We start from the raw sequence: 22,240 nt of genomic DNA, 5'->3' as shown, positions 1-22,240 counted from the left end.
ACAGGCAGAACAACACCCTTTAACTGGAACTAGATTCCCAATATAACACTCTGGTATCTTATTGATGAACTAGACTCCCAATATAACACTCTGGTATCTTATTGATGAACTAGACTCCCAATATAACACTCTGGTATCTTATTGATGAACTAGATTCCCAATATAACACTCTGGTATCTTATTGATGAACTAGATTCCCAATATAACACTCTGGTATCTTATTGATGAACTAGATTCCCAATATAACACTCTGGTATCTTATTGATGAACTAGATTCCCAATATAACACTCTGGTATCTTATTGATGAACTAGATTCCCAATATAACACTCTGGTATCTTATTGATGAACTAGATTCCCAATATAACACTCTGGTATCTTATTGATGAACTAGATTCCCAATATAACACTCTGGTATCTTATTGATGAACTAGCTGTGTATGATGTCCTACCTCTGCCAGGTCCTCGAAGCAGCTGCCCACCAGAGGATGAGGGCTAGTGTCAGCGGTCATCTCCACCGCATCCTCTATCAGCCCGAGAAGTTTGACCGTCAGCTCATGAATGTCTGAAATGTTACTGAAGATAACCTCCACATCCTGCAGGGAGCCAGAGAGGAACATGTCCGTTTAATATGGAAATACACGGCCCAAAAACGGTACACCGCACAACCCCCCTCAAAAACAGTACACCGCACGGCCCTTAAGAGATGATAAGGCATTAGATAGTGGAGATCATCCTTCACATATGGAAGTTGTTGGCTCATGATTTGACCCATTTCACTTCCTGGACATCTCAAAGCCCTTTTCCAGGATATTTTTGCAGTCAGTTCTAAGTTTCTTTTGGCAGGAGCAATAGATGTGGCTTTCTGTTAGGAGTTAATTATGTATGGTCGTGCTCACTCAAACGATACCCTAGCCACTGTCTGTCCCAAATAGGAAAAGCCACAGCAGACCATTAAATACAACTAAAAACTCTCCAGTCAGCTCAGGTTTTCAGCCAAGTGAAATGTAATCCAGTGTTTTAACAAAAAGGGGATTTTCTGTGTTTAAACTGTTGATTTGAACCTCAGTGTTTCACGATTTAAAAAAAAAATTAAAATTTTTGGGCAGCAGGACAATAATCTTTACTTCTCAGAAAAGTCTCAGAACAGTCTTCTATGATACAAAAGTGAATGTCCAGCCTGTGTGTGAATCATAGGAAGATTATGATGGTCCACATGGAGATTTCACATCATAGCAGCTCCAGATTAGCCAGTTAGCTCATTACGGTAGTTCAGTGGTAATGGTCTAACACTGGAGTTGGCTGAAAATGGCTTTGATATATGGTCAAAATGTTGGTAAACTGAATGACTGTTTGTAAACAGGCCTCTGTCCTAATGCATACACGATTTAGTAGACTGCTCTCGACCTGTGTGTACCTACTTTGTAAACTTTCATTCATAGGCTAGGTTGTAGCAACCTCATGATGGGTATAGAGACCATTAGAGTACCATGTAGTATCCTAAACAGAGGTCGACCGATTAAAGCAGCATGGCCGATTAATTAGGGCCGATTTCAAGTTCTCATAACAAAATCGGTAATCTGCCTTTTTGGGCGCCGATTATGGCCGATTACATTGCAACCCACGAGGAGACTGCGTGGCAGGCTGACCACCGGTTGTTACTTTATTTACATTTACATTTTAGTCATTTAGCAGACGCTCTTATCCAGAGCGACTTACAGTAGTGAATGCATACATTACATACATATTTTTTTTTATTTTTTATCATCGAATCACAGCCTACTTCAACTTTGCCAAACAGGTGATGATTTAACAAAAGTGCATTGCAGCAAAAAAATTACATCTTTGCACAAATGTACCTAACCATAAACATCAATGCCTTTCTTAAAAATCAATATACAGGAGTATATATTTTTTTAAACCTGCATATGTAGTTAAAAGAAATTCATGTTAGCAGACAATATTAACTAGGGAAATTGTGTCACTTCTCTTGCGTTCAGTGCAGATAGAGTCAGGGTATGTGCAGCAGTTTGGGCCGCCTGGCTAGTTGTGAACTGTGTTTCTTCCTAACAAAGACCGTCATTAATTTGCCAGAATTGTACGTAATTATGACATAACATTGAAGGTTGTGCAATGTAACAGCAATATTTAGACTTAGGGATGCCACCCGTTAGATAAAATACGGAACGGTTCTGTATTTCACTGAAAGAATAAATGTTTTGTTTTCGAGATGATAGTTTCCGGATTCGACCATATTAATGACCTAAGGCTCGTATTTCTGTGTGTTATTATGTTATAATTAAGTCTATGATTTGATAGAGCAGTCTGACTGAGCGGTGGTAGGCAGCAGCAGGCTCGTAAGCATTCATTCAAACAGCACTTTACTGTGTTTGCCAGCAGCTCTTAGCAATGCTTCAAGCACAGCGCTGTTTATGACTTCAAGCCTATCAACTCCCGAGATTAGGCTGGCAATACTATAGTGCCTATAAGAACATCCAATAGTCAAAGGTATATGAAATACAAATGGTATAGAGAGAAATAGTTCTATAATAACTACAACCTAAAACTTCTGAACTGGGAATATTGAAACCACCAGCTTTTACATGTTCTCATCTTCTGAGCAAGGAACTTAAACGTTAGCTTTTTTACATGGCAAATATTGCACTTTTACTTTCTTCTCCAACACTGTGTTTTCGCATTCTTTAAACCTAATTGAACATGTTTCATTATTTATTTGAGACTACATAGATTTTATGTATTATATTAAGTTAAAATAAAAGTGTTCATTCAGTATTGTTGTAATTGTCATTATTACACACACAAAAAAATAAAAATTATAATAATAAGAATTGAAATAATAATAGGTTGAAAAAACATTATTGGTCGACCTCTAATCCTAAACCTATCACTGTTACATTGAACTGGTTGAATGGAACACGAATGAAAGTCATCCAATATGCTGTAATAGAAATAAGGCCATGCTCATCTTAAACGGCACAGACCGCCACAGACCGCAGAGTCCGTTCTACTAACAGTACCAGTCAAAAGTTTGGACACACCTACTGACTCAAGGGTTTTTCTTTATTTTTACTATTTTCTACATTGTAGAATAATAGTGAAAACATCAAAACTAATGAAATAACACATATGGAATCATGTAGTAACCAAAAAAGTGTTACAGAAATCAAAATATATTTTAGATTCTTCAAATAGCCACACTTTGCCTTGATGACAGCTTTGCACACCCTTGGCATTCTCTCAACCAGCTTGACCTGGAATGCTTTTCCAACAGTCTTGCAGGAGTTCCCACATATGTTGAGCACTTGTTGGCTGCTTTTCCTTCACTCTGCGGTCCAACTCATCCCAAACCATCTCAATTGGGTTGAGGTCGGGTGATTGTGGAGGCCAGGTCATCTGATGCAGCACTCCATTACTCTCCTTGGTCAAATAGCCCTTTCATTAATTTATTGTATTAATTTACTTATTATTTAACCTTTATTTAACTAGGCAAGTCAGTTAAGAACAAATTATTATTTACAATGATGGCTTACCACGGCCAAGCCCTAACCCGGACGATGCTGGGCCAATTGTGTGCCGCCCTATGGGACTCCCAAACTCAACTGGTTGTGATACAGCCTGGAATCGAACCAGGGTCTGTAATGACACCTCTATTTTATTTTTATTTCACCTTTATTTAACCAGGTAAGCTAGTTGAGAACAAGTTCTCATTTACAACTGCGACCTGGCAAAGATAAAGCAAAGCAGTGCGACAGAAACAACAACACAGTTATACATGGAATAAACAAGCGTAGTCAGAAATACAATAGAAAAAAAAAAGTCTATATACAGTGTGTGCAAATGGCATGAGGAGGTTAGGCAATAAATAGGCCATAGTAGCAAAGTAATTACAATTTATCAGATTAACACTGGAGTGATAGAAGAGCAGATGATGAGCAGATGATGGTGTGTAAGTAGTGATACTGGTGTGCAAAAGAGCAGCAAAGTAAATAAAAACAATATGGGGATGCGGTAGGTAAATTGGGTGGGCTATTTACAGATGGACTATGAACAGCTGCAGCGATCGGTTAGCTGCTCAGATAGCTGATGTTTAAAGTTAGTGAGGGAAATGTAAGTCTCCAGCGATTTTTACAATTCGTTCCAGTCATTGGCAGCAGAGAACTGGAAGGAACGGCGGCCAAAGGAGGTGTTAGCTTTGGGGATGACCAGTGAGATATACCTGCTGGAGCGCATGCTACAGGTGGGTGTTGTTATCGTGACCAGCGAGCTGAGATAAGGCAGAGCTTTACCTAGCAAAGACTTATAGATGACCTGGAGCCAGTGGGTCTGGTGACGAATATGTAGCAAGGGCCAGCCGACTAGAGCATACAGGTCGCAGTGGTGGGTGGTATAAGGCGCTTTGGTAACAAAACGGATGGCACTGTGATAGCAAATTGGATGCAGTCTGAGTAGAGTATTGGAAGCTCTTTTGTAGATGACGTCACCCGAAGTCGAGGATCGGTAGGATAGTCAGTTTTACGAGGGTATGTTTGGCGGTGTGAGTGAAGGATGCCGATTCTAGATTTGATTTTGGATTGGAGATGTTTGATACGAGTCTGGAAGGAGAGTTTACAGTCTAGCCAGACACCTAGGTATTTGTAGTTGTCCACGTATTCTAGGTCAGAACCTTCCAGAGTAGTGATGCAGGTCAGGCGGGCTGGTAGCGAACGGTTGAAAAGCACGCATTTGGTTTTACTAGCGTTTAAGAGCAATTGGAGGCCATGGAAGGAGTGTTGTATGGCACTGAAGCTCGTTTGGAGGTTAGTTAACACAGTGTCCAAAAAAGGGCCAGATGTATACAGAATGGTGTCGTCTCCGTAGAGGTGGATCAGGGAATCACCCGCAGCAAGAGCGACATCATTGATATATACAGGGAAAAGTGTCGGCCCGAGAATTGAACCCTGTGGTACCCCCATAGAGACTGCCAGAGGTCCGGACAACAGGCCCTCCGATTTGACACACTGAACTCTATCTGCGAAGTAGTTGGTGAACCAGGCGAGGCAGTCATTAGAAAAACCGGCAGACTATTGAGTCTGCCGATAGGAACACGGTGATTGACAGAGTCGAAAGCCTTGGCCAGGTCAATGAAGACGTCTACACACAATACTGTCTTTTATCAATGGCGGTTATGATATCGTTTAGTACCTTGAGCGTGGCTGAGGTGCACCCGTGACCAGCTCGGAAACCGGATTGCACAGTGGAGAAGGTACGGTGGGATTCGAAATGGTCAGTGATCTGTTTATTAACTTGGCTTTCAAAGACTTTAGAAAGGCAGGGCAGGATGGATATAGGTTTGTAACAGTTTGGGTCTAGAGTGTCACCCCCTTTGAAGAGGGGGATGACCGCGGCAGCTTTCCAATCTTTAGGGATCTCGGACGATACGAAAGAGGAGGTTGAACAGACTGGTAATAGGGGTTGCAACAATGGCGCGGATAATTTTAGAAAGAGGGTCCAGATTGTCTAGCCCAGCTGATTTGTACGGGTCCAGGTTTTGCAGCTCTTTCAGAACATCTGCTATCTGGATTTGGGTGAAAGAGAAGCTGGGGAGGCTCGGGCGAGTAGCTGCAGGGGGTGCGGAGCTGTTGGCCAGGGTTGGGGTAGCCAGGAGGAAAGCATGGCCAGCCGTAGAGAAATGCTTATTGAAATTTTAGATTATCGTGGATTTATCAGTGGTGACAGTGTTTCCTAGCCTCAGTGCAGTGGGCAGCTCTTATTCTCCATGGACTTTACAGTGTCCCAGAACGTTTTGGAGTTAGAGCTACAGGATGCAAATTTCTGTTTGAAAAAGCTAGCCTTTGCTTTCCTAACTGACTGTGTGTATTGGTTCCTGACTTCCCTGAACAGTTGCATATCGCGGGGTCTATTCGATGCTATTGCAGTCCGCCACATGATGTTTTTGTCCTGGTCAAGGTCTGGAGTGAACCATGGGCTATATCTGTTCTTAGTTCTAAATTTTTTGAAAGGGGCATGCTTATTTAAGATGGTGAGGAAATTACTTTTAAAGAACGACCAGGCATCCTCGACTGACGGGATGAGGTCAATATCCTTCCAGGATACCTGGGCCAGGTCGATTAGAAAGGCCTACTCGCAGAAGTGTTTTAGGGAGCGTTTGACAGTGATGAGGGGTGGTCGTTTGACCGCAGACCCATTACGGATGCAGGCAATGATCGCTGAGATCCTGATTGAAAATAGCAGAGGTGTATTTGGAGGGCAAGTTGGTCAGGATAATATCTCTGAGGGTGCCCATGTTTACAGATTTAGGGTTGTACCTGGTGGTTTCCTTAATGTGTGTGAGATTGAGGGAATCTAGCTTAGATTGTAGGACTGCTGGGGTGTTAAGCATATGCCAGTTTAGGTCACCGAACAGAACAAACTCTGAAGATAGATGGGGGGCAACCAATTCACATATGGTGTCCAGGGCACAGCTGGGAGCTGAGGGGGTTCTATAACAGGCGGCAACAGTGAGAGACTCATTTCTGGAGAGATTCATTTTTTTAATTAGAAGCTCAAACTGTTTGGGCATAGATCTGGAAAGTATGACAGAACTTTGCAAGCTATCTCTGCAGTAGATTGCATCTCCTCCCCCTTTGGCAGTTCTATCTTGACGGAAAATGTTGTAGTTGGAGATGGAAATCTCAGAATGTTTTGGTGGCCTTCCTAAGCCAGGATTCAGACACGGCAAGGACATCAGGGTTGGCGGAGTGTGCTAAAAGCAGTGAGTAAAACAAACTTAGGGAGGAGGCTTCTGATGTTAACATGCATGACACCAAGGTCTTTTTGATTACAGAAGTCAACAAATGAGAGTTCCTGGGGACACGCAGGGCCTGGGTTAACCTCCACATCACCCGAGGAACAGAGGGGGAGTAGGATGAAGCGTACGGCTAAATGCTATCAAAACTGGTCGTCTAGTGCGTTGGGGACAGAGAATAAAAGGAGCAGATTTCTTGGCGACGTGAATAGATTCAGGGCATAATGTACAGACGGGTGTGGTGGGGTGCGGGTACAGTGGATGGTAAACCCAGGCACTGAGTGATGATAAGAGAGGTTGCATCTCTGGACACGCTGGTTATTCTGGGTGAGGTCACCGCATGTGTGGGAGGTGGGACAAAAGAGGTATCTGAGGCATGTTGAATGGGACTAGTGGCTCCACAGTAAACTAAAACAATGATAACTATCCTAAACAACAGTATACAAGGCATATTGACAGTGAGAGAGACATAAAGCGAGGCATAAATAAATCACAGGTGTTGATTGGGAGCGCTAGCTAAGACAACAACGGGTAAGACAACAACAACAGGTCAAATGGCGATGAATGGGCAGAGAGGGTCGGTTAACTACACACAGGGCCTCTCTAGCACTGAGATGCAGTGCCTTAGATCGCTGTGCCACTCGGAGCCCCTTACACAGCCTGGTGGTGTGTTTTACGTCCAACCCTACCTTGTCACAACTCATCGGCTCAAACGCATTAAGATGGAGAGAAATTCACACCTGTTAATTGAAATGCATTCCAGGTGACTAACTCATGAAGCTGGTTGAGAGAATGCCAAGAGCGTGCAAATCTGTCAAAGGCAAAGGGTTTGAGGAATCTAAAATTTAAGATACATTTTGATTTGTTTAATACTTTTTTGCTTACTACATGATTCCATATGTGTTATTTCATAGTTTTTATGTCTTCACTATTATTCTACAGTGTAGAAAATAGTAAAAATAAAGATAAACCCTGGAATGAGTAGGTGTGTCCAAACTTTTAACTGGTACAGTATACGACTCAGACAATGTTCGAATATATACACAACTAAGACTATTCTAATATATGACTCAGCTGACTGTTCGAATACATACGACTCAGACTGGTGTAATATATGACTCAGCTGACTGTAATATATGACTCAGCTGACTGTTCGAATATACAGTTGAAGTCGTAAGTTTAAATTCACCTTAGCCAAATACATTTAAACTGTATTAGAATAATTGATTATGCTTATGTTGTATTAATAGAAGGGGAGGGGTTATAAGACCCCTCCCTCCTTACATTTATAGGGTCGTAGACTAGAGATTAACTATATATATATATATATATATATATATATATATATATATATATATATATATATATATATATATATATATATATATATATATATATATATATATATATATATATATATATATACACACATTATGAGGTTTAATATTGTTCCACAGTACTTTTCTAGTCTCTCTGCTTCTTATGAAGAAACTGTCTGAGAAATGTGTGACTTAAGACAGAACTCTGCAGGGGAGTGTAAGAGACAAGAGATTAGTCAGACATTCACTTCCGAGCTTTTAGACAGCTATATAAACACGACTTTTAGTGTTGAGAAGAAGATAATGACTTGGCAGTGACATCACTAGGGCTGGACTTTGGCTTTAATAAAACAACTTGAGCCTTATTCTTTGATGCAGTACTTACTGAGAAACATGCGTGCTATGTTCCTGATTGTCAACTTCTGTCTGCAATTGCATTAATAAAGGTTTTTGAATGATTTAATTAAAGATATTGTCATAATGCTAATTTCACCAATGAGCCAATGATTGACAAGGAACAAGGAAACGAACCCCAACAAGGTGTCTATAAGCAGTCATACTGTTTCCACCCGAGGTGTCTATAAGCTGGTTATAACCCGGCTACTGTTTCCACCCGAGGTGTCTATAAGCAGGTTATAACCCGGCTACTGTTTCTACCCGAGGTGACTATACGCTGGTTATAACCCGGCTACTGTTTCTACCCGAGGTGTCTATACGCTGGTTATAACCCGGCTACTGTTTCTACCCGAGGTGTCTATAAGCTGGTTATAACCCGGCTACTGTTTCTACCCGAGGTGTCTATAAGCTGGTTATAACCCGGCTACTGTTTCTACCCGAGGTGTCTATAAGCAGTTATACTGTTTTCACCTGAGGCGTGAAGATTTTGTTGTTGAACAGGAAGTGATGTCGGAACACCTTGATGATGAGGTCGAGCTCCCGTAGGTACTGGCGCTCCTCTGCGATCTCCAAGCGCACCAGGTCATCGTAGGTCAGCTCCCCCGACGACGACGGCTCCTCCGTACACTGAGACACCAGACCCATGTCCTCGTCCTGGTCAAACATGTCCATTAGGACCTGGGAAGAGAGACGTCAGGTCAGACATGTCCATTAGGACCTGGGACAGAGAGACGTCAGGTCAGACATGTCCATTAGGACCTGGGACAGAGAGACGTCAGGTCAGACATGTCCATTAGGACCTGGGACAGAGAGACGTCAGGTCAGACATGTCCATTAGGACCTGGGACAGAGAGACGTCAGGTCAGACATGTCCATTAGGACCTGGGACAGAGAGACGTCAGGTCAGACATGTCCATTAGGACCTGGGACAGAGAGACGTCAGGTCAGACATGTCCATTAGGACCTGGGACAGAGAGACGTCAGGTCAGACATGTCCATTAGGACCTGGGACAGAGAGACGTCAGGTCAGACATGTCCATTAGGACCTGGGACAGAGAGACGTCAGGTCAGACATGTCCATTAGGACCTGGGACAGAGAGACGTCAGGTCAGACATGTCCATTAGGACCTGGGACAGAGACAGGTTAGCAAGTCAACCAGGACCATAGAATATATCTACTGACTTTGGAGTGGATTGGCATTGAAGGTGAACGAGATGCAAAAACACAGAGAGAGACAGCTAGACAGCTAGACACAGAGACAGCGCCAGCTAGACACAGAGCCAGCTAGACACGCAGCTAGATGCAGACAGACAGCTAGATGCAGACAGACAGCTAGCTAGATGCAGACAGACAGCTAGCTAGATGCAGACAGACAGCTAGCTAGATGCAGACAGACAGCTAGATGCAGACAGACAGCTAGATGCAGACAGACAGCTAGATGCAGACAGATGGTATGTTTCCTACCTTGTCTGCACACATGGACACCTTGATGTCTTGCTGGCTGATCTCATAGTGTCTGATGTTACCAACGTAGTTTCCTGCTAGCTTCAGGATGTCAGCTGATATGTACTCTAGCACCGCCACGATGTAGAGGCAGACGTGGTAGTCTATCTTATAACCCAGCACCTCCTGTTGACAGGACAAACAGCAGGCGGGGTAGAGAGGAGGAGAGAGGGGGGGTTTAGAGTTAGGGAGGAGAGGAGAGAGGGGGGGTTTAGAGTTAGGGAGGAGAGGAGAGAGGGGGGGTCAGAGTTAGGGAGGAGAGGAGAGAGGGAGGGTCAGAGTTAGGGAGGAGAGGAGAGAGGGAGGGTCAGAGTTAGGGAGGAGAGGAGAGGGGGAGGGTTAGAGTTAGGGAGGAGAGGAGAGAGGGAGGGGGTTAGAGTTAGGGAGGAGAGGAGAGAGGGGGGGTTTAGAGTTAGGGAGGGTTAGAGTTAGGGGGAGAGGAGAGGGGGGGGTCAGAGTTAGGGAGGAGAGGAGAGAGGGAGGGTCAGAGTTAGGGAGGAGAGGAGAGAGGGGGGGGTCAGAGTTAGGGAGGAGAGGAGAGAGGGGGGGTCAGAGTTAGGGAGGAGAGGAGAGAGGGGGGGTCAGAGTTAGGGAGGAGAGGAGAGAGGGGGGGTCAGAGTTAGGGAGGAGAGGAGAGAGGGAGGGTCAGAGTTAGGGAGGAGAGGAGAGAGGGAGGGGGTTAGAGTTAGGGAGGAGAGGAGAGAGGGGGGGTTTAGAGTTAGGGAGGGTTAGAGTTAGGGGGAGAGGAGAGGGGGGGGTCAGAGTTAGGGAGGAGAGGAGAGAGGGAGGGTCAGAGTTAGGGAGGAGAGGAGAGAGGGAGGGTCAGAGTTAGGGAGGAGAGGAGAGAGGGGGGGGTCAGAGTTAGGGAGGAGAGGAGAGAGGGGGGGTCAGAGTTAGGGAGGAGAGGAGAGAGGGGGGGTCAGAGTTAGGGAGGAGAGGAGAGAGGGGGGGTCAGAGTTAGGGAGGAGAGGAGAGAGGGAGGGGGTTAGAGTTAGGGAGGAGAGAGGGAGGGGGTTAGAGTTAGGGAGGAGAGAGGGAGGGGGTTAGAGTTAGGGAGGAGAGAGGGAGGGGGTTAGAGTTAGGGAGGAGAGAGGGAGGGGGTTAGAGTTAGGGAGGAGAGAGGGAGGGGGTTAGAGTTAGGGAGGAGAGAGGGAGGGGGTTAGAGTTAGGGAGGAGAGAGGGAGGGGGTTAGAGTTAGGGAGGAGAGAGGGAGGGGGTTAGAGTTAGGGAGGAGAGAGGGAGGGGGTTAGAGTTAGGGAGGAGAGAGGGAGGGGGTTAGAGTTAGGGAGGAGAGAGGGAGGGGGTTAGAGTTAGGGAGGAGAGGGGAGGGGGTTAGAGTTAGGGAGGAGAGAGGGAGGGGGTTAGAGTTAGGGAGGAGAGAGGGAGGGGGTTAGAGTTAGGGAGGAGAGAGGGAGGGGGTTAGAGTTAGGGAGGAGAGAGGGAGGGGGTTAGAGTTAGGGAGGAGAGGACAAGAGAGAGGGGGGGTTAGAGGGAGATTTTCTGGAGCTCCTAAATGTCTTGTGGTGCCAATGATTTGTTTGTCATCTGAGCCCTGGTAAGGAGGATATGTACCTTGAGTAGAGGGTGTATCTTATCAACAGGGAGCAGTAGGGGGTTCCTCCTCTTCCTCTTCTCGATGGCCGACTGGGCGTCAGCTATGGCCCATTTATCTATGGGGTGGGGGAAGGTCTTCTGGACACGCTCCTCCACGTCCTGTACAGACCGTGGCTGGACCACACACAGCATGTTGAGCAGCTGCAGGATCAGCTCTTCGATGTGCTGCAGAGCTCCCTCCTTGGCTGACAGGGTGGGGTGCACCTGCAGCTGCACCTGGGAGAGAGGTAGAGGGACGTCAGAGACCAGCGAGAGTCGACGGGGACAACGTCAGAGACCCAGAGAGAGTCGACGGGGACAAACGTCAGAGACCCAGAGAGGCCAGAAACCTACAGCAGGAAAGGAAATAGTTAGGACACCTCATGAGTTTAAGGAAAATGTCCAGGACAGAGATGTGAAGGCTCTTCAATCAGTTAGGTCATTTAAAAAAAAACATCCTTGTGATGTGAGGATTGTATTGGCATAGCCTTCCCCCTCCCATCAGTTCCTGTTACATAGACACACAGCATGTCAGTGAAGAAACAGTCACTAGGCGTCCCGTGTGGCTCAGTTGGTAGAGCATGGTGTTTGCAACGCCAGGGTTGTGGGTTCGATTCCCACGGGGGACCAGTACGGGGAAATTTTTGTATGTATTCACCACTAAGTCGCTCTGGATAAGAGCGTCTGCTAAATGACTAAAATGTAAATGTACATCTCAGATACAACTAATGAAACTTAAACCTAGAGAAGAGGGGTGTGGTCTGTTGGAAAGAGGGGTGTGGTCTGTTGGAAAGAGGGGTGTGGTCTGTTGGAAAGAGGGGTGTGGTCTGTTGGAAAGAGGGGTGTGGTCTGTTGGAAAGAGGGGTGTGGTCTGTTGGAAAGAGGGGTGTGGTCTGTTGGAAAGAGGGGTGTGGTCTGTTGGAAAGAGGGGTGTGGTCTGTTGGAAAGAGGGGTGTGGTCTGTTGGAAAGAGGGGTGTGGTCTGTTGGAAAGAGGGGTGTGGTCTGTTGGAAAGAGGGGTGTGGTCTGTTGGAAAGAGGCCTAGAAGAGGGGTGTGGTCTGTTGGAAAGAGGCCTAGAAGAGGGGTGTGGTCTGTTGGAAAGAGGCCTAGAAGAGGGGTGTGGTCTGGTGGAAAGTGGCCTAGAAGAGGGGTGTGGTCTGTTGGAAAGTGGCCTAGAAGAGGGGTGTGGTCTGTTGGAAAGTATCTATGGGCAGACACAGACTCCATCTCAGTCTGGTCGTCAGGAGGGGTGTGGCCTATCACTGGAATGCCGTCTACTCTGTACAGATACTATTATGGGACTGGCAGTCTGCTAAACCGCTGTGAGGGAGAGGAGAGAGAACAACAAGCACAAAGCGGTGGTGTTCACATGGTCGTGATGGAATTACCCTGGCTGGTAAAAAAATTAATCCAGCTCTGATGACAAAACATGGCCCCCAGGCCCAGCAGGAGGAATGTGTAGCTGGCTGACCAACACGGCACCATAGATTCTGCTGGTCTGGGTGATAGTGACAGACATGGTCTCAACAGTCATTGAACCATGGATCTTTCCAGACCAAATGAATACCTTAAATCTATTTAGATTACCAGAAATATATCTCATTGCTCCATACACTACTATAGTACTGTTTCCTACTTCGAATTACAAAACAATCCACTTGCTTACACCACGGTCACATTGTGCTCATCTGTTTAACATAAATCCAGAGAGACTAAATGGAAACTATAGCCTAACTTAAAATGGAATATTAAAATAGAAAACAGCAGAAGACAAATCATCTTTGCCTCAGATTCCACGACGACACCAAGCATTGTTAAGATTCTGAGTCACCACACAGAGACAGAAAGTACGGGGGTTTTCCCTTCCTAAGCCTGGCTCCATTCACAAAACCCTTCTGGTCCGTTAGTTTCGTCAGCCAACAAGTGCTCGCTATCCCACAGACAGGAAGAGGCAAATTTAAAATCTACAGTGCAGTCGGAAAGTAGTCAGACCCCTTGACTTTTTCCACATTTTGTTACGTTACAGCCTTATTCTAAAATTGATTAAATTGTTATTTTTTCCCCCCTCAACCTACACACAGTACCCCATAATGATCAAGCAAAAGCAGGTTTAGAAATGTTTGCAAATGTATTAAGAATAAAACTGAAATACCACATTTACAAAAGTATTCAGACCTTTTACTCAGTACTTTGTTGAAGCACCATTGGCAGCGATTACAGCCTAGAGTCTTCTTGGGTATGACGCTACAAGCTTGTCACACCTGTATTTGGGGAGTTTCTCACTTCCCTGCAGATCCTCTCAAGCTCTGTCAGGTTGGATGGGGAGCGTCGCTGCACAGCTATTTTCAGGTCTCTCCAGAGATGTTAGATCAGGTTCAAGTCCGGGCTCTGGCTGGGCCACTCAAGGACATTCAGAGACTTGTACCGAAGCCACTCCTGCGTTGTCTTGGCTGTGTGCTTAGGGTCGTTGTCCTGTTGGAAGGTGAACCTTCACCCCAGTCTGAGGTCCTGAGCGCTTTCTATCAAGCATCGCTGTACTTTTCTCCGTTCATCTTTCCCTCGATCCTGACTAGTCTCCCAGTCCCTGCCACTGAAAAACATCCCCACAGCATGATACTGCCACCACCATGCTTCACCGTAGGCATGGTGCCAGGTTTCCTCCAGACGTGACGCTTGGCATTCAGGCCAGAATTCAATTTTGGTTTCATCAGACCAGAGAATCTTGTTTCTCATGGTCTGAGAGTCTTTAACCTCTATGGGCTAACCTACTCAACAGCCAGTTGAATCCCGTGGCGCGTTATTCAAATACCTTAGAAATGCTATTACTTCAATTTTTCAAAAATATGACTATTTTACACCATTTTAAAGATAAGACTCTCGTTAATCTAACCACACTGTCCGATTTCAAAAAGGCTTTACAACGAAAGCAAAACATTAGATTATGTCAGCAGAGTACCCAGCCAGAAATAATCAGACACCCATTTTTCAAGCTAGCATATAATGTCACATAAACCCAAACCACAGCTAAATGTAGCACTAACCTTTGATGATCTTCATCAGATGACAACCCTAGGACATTATGTTATAAACAATACATGCATGTTTTGTTCAATCAAGTTCATATTTATATCAAAAACCAGCTTTTTACATTAGCATGTGACTAGCATGTGACTAGCATTCCCACCGAACACTGCCGGTGAATTTACTAAATTACTCACGATAAACGTTCACAAAATGCATAACAATTATTTTAAGAATTATAGATACAGAACTCCTCTATGCACTCGATATGTCCGATTTTAAAATAGCTTTCCGGTGAAAGCACACTTTGCAATATTCTCAGTAGATAGCCCGGCATCACAGGGCTAGCTATTTAGACACCCAGCAAGTTTAGCACTCATCAAAGTCAGATTTACTATAAAAAAAAATGTTATTACCTTTGTTGTCTTCGTCAGAATGCACTCCCAGGACTTCTACTTCAATAACAAATGTTGGTTTGGTCCAAAATAATCCATCGTTATATCCAAATAGCGGCATTTTTGTTCGTGCGTTCAAGACACTATCCTAAAGGGTAAATAAGGGTGGCGAGCATGGCGCAATTCGTGACAAAAAAAAATCTAAATATTCCATTACCGTACTTCGAAGCATGTCAACCGCTGTTTAAAATCAATTTTTATGCCATTTTTCTCATAAAAAAGCGATAATATTCCGACCGGGAATCTGCGTTTAGGTAAACAGACAAAGGAAAAGAAAGCATTCGGTCGACACGGGCACGCGCCTAAGCCCATAGTACTCTGAGTGGCCACTTGCCAAAAGCGATAAAGTGTTTCAGCCAGAGCCTGCCTCGATATCGTTCAGCTTTTTCCCGGGCTCTGATAGCCTATGGAAGCCGTAGGAAGTGTCACGTTATTGCACAGATCCTGAGTCTTCAATAAAAAGAGCCAAGATGAAACACTACTTCTCAGACAGGCCACTTCCTGCTTGAAATCTTCTCAGGTTTTGGCCTGCCATATGAGTTCTGTTATACTCACAGACACCATTCAAACAGTTTTAGAAACTTTAGGGTGTTTTCTATCCAAAGCCAATAATTATATGCATATTCTAGTTACTGGGCAGGAGTAGTAACCAGATTAAATCGGGTACGTTTTTTATCCGGCCGTGTCAATACTGCCCCCTAGCCCTAACAGGTTAAGTGCCTTTTGGCAAACCAAGTGGGCTGTCATGTGCCTTTTACTGAGAAGTGGCTTCCGTCTGGCCACTTTACCGTGAAGGCCTGATTTGTGGAGTGCTGCAGAGATGGTTGTCCTTCTGGAAGGTTCTACCATCTCCAGAGAAACTCTGGAGCTCTGTCAGAGTGACCATCGGTGTCTCGGTCACCTCCCTGACCAAGGCCCTTCTCCCCCGATTGCCCAGTTTGGCCGGGCGGCCAGCTCTAGGAAGAGTCTGTGGTTCCAAACTTCTTCCATTTAAGAATGATGGAGGCCGCTGTGCAGAAAATGTTTTGGTACCCTTCCCAAGATCTGTGCCTTGACACAATCCTGTCTCGGAGCTCTACGGACAATTCCTTCAAACTAATGACTTGGTTTTTGCTCTGATGTGCACTGTCAACTGTGGGAGCTTATACAGACAGGTGTGTGCCTTTCCAAACCATGTCCAATCAATTGAATTTACCACAGGTGGACTCCAATCAAGTTGTAGAAACATCAAGGATGATCAATGGAAACAGGATGCACCTGAGCTCAATTTCAAGTCTCAATTTCATGTCTGATACTTATGTAAGGTATTTGTTTTTTTATACATTTGCAAACATTTCTAAAAAAACATGTTTTCGCATTGTCATTATGCAGTATCGTCTATAGATTGATGAGGATTTTATTTTTTAAATTATTTTTAGAATAAGTCTGTAGTGTGTGGAAGAAGTCAAAAGGGGTCTGAATACTTTCCGAACGCAGTGTACTATACTACCATAGAAGTAAATAAAGGTGGTAGCCTATCAGCAAGAGACATCCCTGGGTCTGAAACCCCTTACCACTGTGCCCACCCCTGGGTCTGAAACCCCTTACCACTGTGCCCATCCCTGGGTCCCCCTCCCGGCCCACCGGGCACACCCCTTACCACTGTGCCCATCCCTGGCCCCCCCCGTGCCCTCCCGGGCACACACCTTACCACTGTGCCCATCCCTGGGTCTGCAACACCTTACCACTGTGCCCATCCGTGGGTCCCTGGGTCTGCAACACCTTACCACTGTGCCCATCCCTGGGTCTGAAACACCTTACCACTGTGCCCATGTAATCTGATCCAAATGCAGAACATCTGTGGACACTTTGACCTGATCATAAAGCAACTAAGTGGAAAAGTCAAGCCCCTAAGACAAAGAGCTAAAAAATGTCAGGGAGATTACATTGAAATGACATTGAAACAACATGGAACAGATGTTGAATTGACATCTGTGTCCAGTTGGGTGGCTTTGAGGTGAAAAATTAGACAATACAATAAAATAGAAACGGGAGTAGCTATATAGTGTAATAGTAAATGGTAATGAATAGTCAGTACAGTCGTCAAAATCAAATGTTATGTCACATGCGCCAAATACAACAAGTCCAACAATGCAGTTAAAGAAAATATTTACTAAATAAACTGAAGAAAAAAGATAAATAATAAAATAACAATAACAGGGGGTACTGGATCAATGTGCAAGGGATACAGGTTAGTCGAGGTAATATGTAGATGTAGGTAGGGGTGAAGTGACTATGCATAGATAAACAGCAAGTAGCAGCAGTGTTAAAAAAAGAAAAAAAAGAAAGAGGGATGGGGGGGGGGGAAATGCAAACTGTCCGGTGGCCATTTGATTAGCTGTTCAGGAGTCTTATGGCTTGGGGGTAGAAGCTGTTTAGAAGCCTCTTGGACCTAGACATGGCGCTCCAGTACTGATGCCATGCGGTAGCAGAGAGAACAATCTATGACTTGGGAGGCTGGAGTCTTTGGCAAGTTTTAGGGCCTTCCTCTGACACCGCCTGGTATAGAGGTCCTGGATGGCAGGAAGCTTGGCCCCAGTGATGATGTACTGGGCCGTACGCAGTACCCTCTGTAGCGCCTTGCGGTCGGAGGCCGAGCAGTTGCCATACCAGGCGGTGCTGCAACCAGTCAGAATGCTCTCGATGGTGCAGCTGTAGAACCTTTTGAGGATCTGGGGACCCATGCCAAATCTTTTCAGTCTCGAGGGGGAATAAGCATTGTTGTGCCCTTTTCATGACTGTCTTGGTGTTTTTTGGACCATGATAGTTTGTTGGTGATGTGGACACCAAGGAACTTGAAGTACTCAACCTGCTCTACTACAGCCCTGTCGATGATAATGGGGGCGTGCTCAGCCCTCCGTTTCCTGTAGTCCACAATCATCTCCTTAGTCTTCATCACGTTGAGGGAGAGGTTGTTGTCCTGGCACCACACTTCCAGGTCTCTCCCGATAGGCCCGTCAGGAAGTCCAGGATCCAGTTGCAGAGGGAGGGGTTTAGTCCCAGGGTCCTCAGCTTAGTGATGAGCTTTGAGGGCACTATGATGTTGAACACTGAGCTGTAGTCAATGAACAGCATTCTCATGTAGGTGTTCCTTTTGTCCAGGTGGGAAAGGGCAGTGTGGAGTGCAATAGAGATTGTGTCATCTGTGGATCTGTTGAGACAGTATGCAAATTGAAGTGGCCTCGGGTTTCTGGGATGGTGATGATGTGAGCCATGACCAGCCTTTGAAAGCACTTCATGGCTACAGATGTGAGTGCGTGCTACCTTTTGATAAAATACGGACCAGTTCCGTATTTCACTGAAATAATAAACGTCTTGTTTTCTAAATGATAGTTTCCAGATTTTACCATACTAATGACCAAAGGCTCGTATTTGTGTGTTTATTATATTATAATTAAGTCTATGATTTGATAGAGCAGTCTGAGCGGTGGTAGGCAGCAACAGGCTTGTAAGCACTCATTCAAACAGCACTTTCCTGCGTTTGCCAGCAGCTCTTAGCAATGCTTGAAGCACAGCGCTGTTTATGACTTCAAACCTATCAACTCCTAAGATTAGGCCGGCAATACTAAAGTGCCAATAAGAATATCCAACAGTCAAAGGTATATGAAATACAAATGGTATAGGAGACAAATAGTCGATAGTCATAATTGCTATAACTACAACCTAAAAATCATAAATCGTTCGACCTCTACTTGAAACATGTAGGTATTACAGACTCTGCCAGAGACAGTTTGGAAATGTCAGTGAAGACACTTGCCAGTTGGTCAGCGCATGCTTGGAGTACACGTCCTGGTAATCCGTCTGGCCCTGTGGCCTTGTGAATGTTGACATGTTTAAAAAAAAGTCTTACATCGGCTACGGCGAGAGTGATCACAGTCATCCGTAACAGCTGGTGCCCTCATGCATGCTTCAGTGTTCCTTGACTCGAAGCGCACATAGAATTTTTTTCCCGCTCGTCTAGTAGGCTTGTGTCACTGGGCAATTTGTGGCTGGGCTTCCCTTTGTAGTCCGTAATAGTTTGCAAGCCCTGCCACAGTCGATGAGCGTTGGAGCCGGTGTAGTAGGATTCAATCTGTCCTGTATTTAATGATCAGATTAATATTGCCATTGATAAAATTCAAAACGTGACCTTTTTCAAGGTCAGTCTCGCAAAAAGACGCATTCTTGCGTTCTAACTGCCCGCTATTCAAAGTGCTTTGAACAAATTAAGGGAATCGTTCACAAACATTGGCACATTCTGAAATATGATAGTCTCGGTAATGTGTTTTCGGACCTTCCCTTGGTCGTATTCTCGTGGGGCAGAAATCTCAGAGACCAATTGGTACACTCCGATTTACCACCCCAAGATATTCCTGAACAACGTCTATTCGCGCCCCTACTGGATGGAAATTACAAGTGTAATGGCTGTGCTCAATGCAATGGCACTTATAAATGTAGATCCTTCAAACACCCACAAACAGGGAAATCGATCCCAATCAAAGGTGTTATTACGTGCTCCACTAAGGCAGTTATTTATCTTATAACTTGTCCTTGTGGTGAACATTATGTGGGTAAAACAAAGCGTGAATTAAAAGTACGTATCTCAGAGCATCGTAGCACCATTGGGTGCAAAAACTCGACTTACCCAGTTATCGCCCACTTTTTGGAAGCAAACCACTCGATTTCGTCTCTGCGTTATATTGGCATCGAACATGTCACCCTCCCTAGGAGAGAGGGTGACCTTGATAATTTATTGGTAAGATGAGAGGCTGCCTGGATCTTTAATTTAAAGACCCTTGCACCCGTCGGTCTCAACATAGACTTTGATCTTAAGCCATTCTTGTGACTTTGCCATTGTAATTGTTTGTAAGCTTGTGTACTCTAAAATGAATCTATGATCGTATGCTATCCATTTGTTTTTTGTATGCTGTTCTTTGTATGCCTTTTTTATATTTGAGAATTAACCAATGATATTAGGCCACACTTAGCCATGATTACAGACACCTGTGTGCCTTTTGACCGTATATAAAACGAGTCATCTCGCAGTGTTTGTGATCATACCCTGATGAAGACAGCTTGGCTGTCGAAACGTTGGATAATTACATTTTTGCATCTGAGCTCCTAGAGTGTGAGGCTCTCCCTCATTTTCAAGTTTTCTACTCCGCTAACCAGCACCTCGCCTTAATAGGTGTGCGTTTCTTTTTCTTCTAGACTATATTTATGCTTTGCCTGTTTGATGGTTTGTCTGAGGGCGTAGCGGGATTTCATATAAGCTTCCAGGTTAGAGTCCCGCTCCTTGAAAACGGCAGCTTTACCCTTTAGCCCAGAGCGGATGTTGCCTGTAATCCATGGCTTCTGGTTGGGGTATGTACGGTCACTGTGGGTACGACATCGATGCACTTATTGACAAAGCCAGCGACTGATGTGGTATACTCAATGCCATCGGATGAGTCCCGGAACATATTCCAGTCTGTGCTAGAGGAACAATCCTGCAGCTTAGGATCAGCGTCATCTGACCACTTCCGTATTGAGCGAGTCACTGGTGCTTCCTGCTTTACTTTTTGATTTTAAGCAGGAATCAGGAGGATAGAATTATGGTCAGATTTGCCAAATGGAGGGCGAGGGAGAGCTTTGTACACATCTCTGTGTCTGTGTGTGGAGTAAAGGTGGTCTAGAGTTTCTTCCTCTTGTTGCACATGTAACATGCTGGTAGAAATGAGGTAAAATGGATTTAAGTTACCCTGCATTAAAGTCCCCGGCCACTAGGAGCACTACCTCTGGATGAGCGGTTTCCTGTTTGCTTATGGCCTTATACAGCTCGTTGAATGCGGTCTTAGTGCCAGCATTGGTTTGTGGTGGTAAATAGACAGTTATGAAAAATATAGATAAACTCTCTTGGTAAAGAGTGTGGTCTACAGCTTATCGCGAGATACTCTTCCTCAGTAAGAAAAACCTTGAGACTTCCTTAATAATTGACTTTGCACACCAACTGTTATTAACAAATAGACACAGACCATCACCCCTTGTCTTACCGGATGCAGCTGTTCTGTCTTGCCGATGCACGGAAAAACTGTATAATACCCATGTCGTCGTTCAGCCACATCTCGGTAAAACATATTACAGTTCTTAATGTCCCGTTGGTTACTAGCGTTACTAGTCAGCAGTGCCATACCGTAAGAGATAGTAGATGAGATGCAGGAGGCCTTGATGCTAATGGAAGGTGTAGTGTAGTGTTACATAGTTTCATCTCCATTAGGGAGGGAGGGCTGGCAGGCGGGCTGGCTGGGAGTCCCAGCACTCTCTAGCTCACATGATCTTTTTCCTCTCTCCACCATCCTCCCATATTTCTCTCCCTCCCTCCACACTTCCACCCCTCTCTTCCCTTTCACTCGCCACCTACCTCCCTCGCGCTTATTGATGCTGGTGTATAACAAGCAGGGAGCAGGCTCTTTTAAAGCCACATACAGTAATAGTGGTAGTAGGAGTAGTAATAGTAGTGGTAGTAGTGGTGGTAGTAGTGGTGGTAGCATCAGTAGTAGTAGCAGTAGCATCAGTAGTAGCAGCAGAGGCAGCATCAGTAGTAGTAGCAGAGGCAGCATCAGTAGTAGTAGTAGCAGCAGCAGCGGTAGCATCAGTAGTAGTAGCAGTAGCAGAGGCAGCATCAGTAGTAGTAGCATCAGTAGTAGTAGTAGCAGAGGTAGCATCAGTAGTAGTAGCAGAGGCAGCATCAGTAGTAGTAGTAGCATCAGTAGTAGTAGTAGCAGAGGTAGTATCAGTAGTAGTAGCAGCAGCAGCGGTAGCATCAGTAGTAGTAGCAGAGGCAGTAGTAGTAGCAGAGGCAGCATCAGTAGTAGTAGCATCAGTAGTAGTAGCAGCAGAGGTAGCCTCAGTTGTAGTAGCATCAGTAGTAGTTGTAGTAGCAGAGGCAGCATCAGTAGTAGTAGCAGTGGTAATAGTAGAGGCAGCAGCGGTAGTAGTAGCAGCAGCATCAGAGGCAGCATCAGTAGTAGTAGCAGCTGTAGTAGTAGTAGTAGTAGTAGTAGCAGCAATAGCATCAGTAGTGGTAGCAGTGGTATCAGCAGTAGTAGCAGAGGTAGCATCAGTAGTAGTAGCAGTAGCAGCATCAGTAG

General features: G+C 45.0%; 1 protein-coding gene across 2 annotated transcripts in view; it reads right to left on the bottom strand.

Annotated features, from left to right (window-relative positions):
* Window positions 1-22,240, bottom strand: part of LOC106611443 (son of sevenless homolog 2) — a 106,551-nt gene that overhangs the window by 71,902 nt on the left and 12,409 nt on the right. For both annotated transcript variants that reach the window (XM_045723731.2, XM_045723733.2), the window contains exons 2-5: window positions 11,596-11,853; window positions 9,985-10,149; window positions 8,991-9,197; window positions 452-595 (exon numbers count right to left, since the gene is read on the bottom strand). In XM_045723731.2, the coding sequence (XP_045579687.1) occupies window positions 452-595; window positions 8,991-9,197; window positions 9,985-10,149; window positions 11,596-11,853 (774 nt within the window). The remainder of the gene's footprint in view (window positions 1-451; window positions 596-8,990; window positions 9,198-9,984; window positions 10,150-11,595; window positions 11,854-22,240) is intronic.

Source organism: Salmo salar, chromosome 09, assembly GCF_965601325.2.
Source record: "Salmo salar chromosome 09, fSalSal1, whole genome shotgun sequence".
Lineage (NCBI taxonomy): Eukaryota > Metazoa > Chordata > Actinopteri > Salmoniformes > Salmonidae > Salmo > Salmo salar.
The sequence above is the reverse complement of the archived record's forward strand: the minus strand, read 5'-3'. Positions and strand labels throughout refer to the sequence as shown.